This window comes from Octodon degus, unplaced genomic scaffold, assembly GCF_000260255.1.
Source record: "Octodon degus isolate 3935 unplaced genomic scaffold, OctDeg1.0 scaffold00091, whole genome shotgun sequence".
Lineage (NCBI taxonomy): Eukaryota > Metazoa > Chordata > Mammalia > Rodentia > Octodontidae > Octodon > Octodon degus.
The window spans coordinates 6,933,577-6,935,947 of NW_004524667.1; the positions used below are offsets into that span (position 1 = coordinate 6,933,577).

Consider the following 2,371-nt stretch of genomic DNA (forward strand, 5'->3'; position numbering starts at 1 on the left):
GGTCCCGGTTCCCCGGCCGGCAGCCGGGCTCCGGGCGGGGGGCGGCAGGGCGGGCTCACCTCAAACATAAGCCCCAGCAGGAAGACCATCGCCACACAGGAGACGATGTCCGCGTGATTCTGCAGGACGAACTCGTGGCTCAGGACCGGGGGGCTCTTGGTGCTCTTCTTGCGAATCGCCATGGTGGGGTCCGCCGCCCGCGCCTGCAGGTGCTCTTCCCCGGCTCTGCTCGCCCCTGCTGCTCACCGACCCGCCGCCGCCGCCTCCTCCCCCTCGCTGCTCCTCACAGCCTCGCCGCAGCCGCTCGCTGGGGCTTCACTTCCCATCCCATCCCATAGCCAGTACGCAGCCGCTGGGGCCGCCCGGAAAAAAAAAAAAAAAAAAAAAAGAGCCCACGGCGGAGGCGCGCATGCGCACTGGGGAGACCGTGCTAGCGTTGCCTCGGACGCCCCTGGCAGTCAACCCACAGCGCCCCCGAGTGGTCGGAGGCCGCGGCCCGCGGACGTGATTGGACCCTGGTGACCCACCCGGCTCTGCACCCTTAGGTTTAGGGTTTGAAGGGGGTGGGGGCCGAGGGTTACATGTCGTTTGAGACGCGAGCTTGAACGAACTGAGACCTCTGCGGGGCTCAGGGCAGCCGCGTGCTGTGGCGCACACGGCAGCAACCGTACCTTCTGCCCCTGCTGGTCGCTGTGGGGTCACGCTGTGGGTCACACTGATGGTCATTTGTGTAAACTGTGAAAATACGACTATAGCCTGGTCACACATGGGCGCGGCACATTCTCTAGTTTAAGCATCTGCTTTAGAATTAATTTCAGAGTTCATTTAAACATTTCTTTGGACTTTTACCACAGGATGGGGGAGGGGTCTTCTATCCATATCCATCCCCCAAAACCCTTGGGACTGATGCAAGGGGGGTGGGATCATTCTAAATTTACCCGTTTTATATTATTAACAATGCCTTCTAGTAATCTGGACAGAAAGTAAAAAAGGATTGTGGATTAATCATGTCTTCCTCTTTTTATCGGTATGCCCAAAGAGCCGTTTATAGTGTCCCTTGACAAACTGCACCACTGTTTAGCCATGTGCTAAATCTATACTCCAAACTCATCCTAGATTAAGAGCCCTATCAACAACTATCCAGTCCAATCCATCACTAAATCCAGGCAATATATCTGTCTTTCCCCTCCCCACTGCCACAGCCCCGGGTAAGGATATACCTCTTGCTTAAGGTGTGCATCACGACGCCCGGTTTTGGTGGCCGGTGCAGGCCAGCAACACTGTGTTGTAGGGGATGTAGCTCGGTGTGAAGGCCCTGGTTTCAAGACTTAGTTAACAAGAAGGAAAAAAAAAAAAAAAAAGAAGAAGAAAGAAAGAAAAAAAGAAAGAAAAAGGAAAAAAAAGGAAGCGGAAGTATTTGATCTCTGTAAGACTTGATTTCCTCATTTTTGTATTCATACATTAAAAGTAATATGTCTTAGGTATGTTAACTTTTCACTGTGACAAAATACCCGGGGGGAGGGGGGAGGGAAACGTATAAAGAAGGGAAGATTTATTTTGGCTTGTGGTTTCAGGGTTGTTTGGCCACACAGCTCCAGGCCTGTAGTAAGGCAGAACGTCATGGTGAGGAGCTTGTGGACTGAAGCTGCTCACTTAACAGCAAGAGAGGAAGTCAGAAGAAAACACACCCTTCAAGGCGTCTATTTCCTTCAAGTAGGCCCTACTTTGGAAAGTTTTCAGTGTTTCTTGACAGCCCCAGAAAATTATGAAACCATCAATAGATCAACCCATTGAGAAAGTTTGAGCCCTTATCATGCATTGTCCTCACCTTGGCCAGAAAAAGACTGACTCCTCAGCACAGCTCTTCAGAACATTGATGTGAACTCCTGTTTCTGGCATGCTCTTTGCTCTCCAGTCTGGGTCCTAGGAGGATTTTTTTTTTTTTTTTTTTTTTGGCTGGCTCAGTAAGGCATGGGGAGCTGGGGATTGAACCGAGGTCCCCTGCGCCTGACTGGGTTTGCCCCAGCAGGGGCTTAAACAACTGAGCTAACCTGCAAGCCCCCATGGGTCCTAGAATGAGATCCTGTCCTCGATGACCTCACAGATATTTGAGTTACTTCTACCATTTGGCTATTGTGAATAATGCTGCTATGACCATTTGTGTACAAGTTTCTGAGGATTGGGGAGATAGCTCAGCAGCATAAGCGCCCACCTAGCGCAAGGTCCTGAGTTTGAGTCCCAGTACCCTCTCTTCCCCTGCAAAAAAGTGAGGAAAGTTTTTGTTTGAACATGTTTTTTATTCTTTTGGGCATGTACGTAACAATTAATTGTTGGTCATAAGGTAACTTTATTTTAACCTTTTCAAGAAGTT

At 50.5% G+C, this 2,371-nt stretch overlaps 1 protein-coding gene across 1 annotated transcript in view; it reads right to left on the reverse strand.

Annotated features, from left to right (window-relative positions):
* Tram1 (translocation associated membrane protein 1) overlaps window positions 1-372 on the reverse strand; it is a 43,681-nt gene extending 43,309 nt beyond the window's left edge. The window contains exon 1 of the mRNA XM_004637536.2: window positions 60-372. Within this exon, the coding sequence (XP_004637593.1) occupies window positions 60-182 (123 nt within the window). The 5' untranslated portion in view covers window positions 183-372. The remainder of the gene's footprint in view (window positions 1-59) is intronic.
* Between the last annotated feature and the right edge of the window lie 1,999 nt (window positions 373-2,371).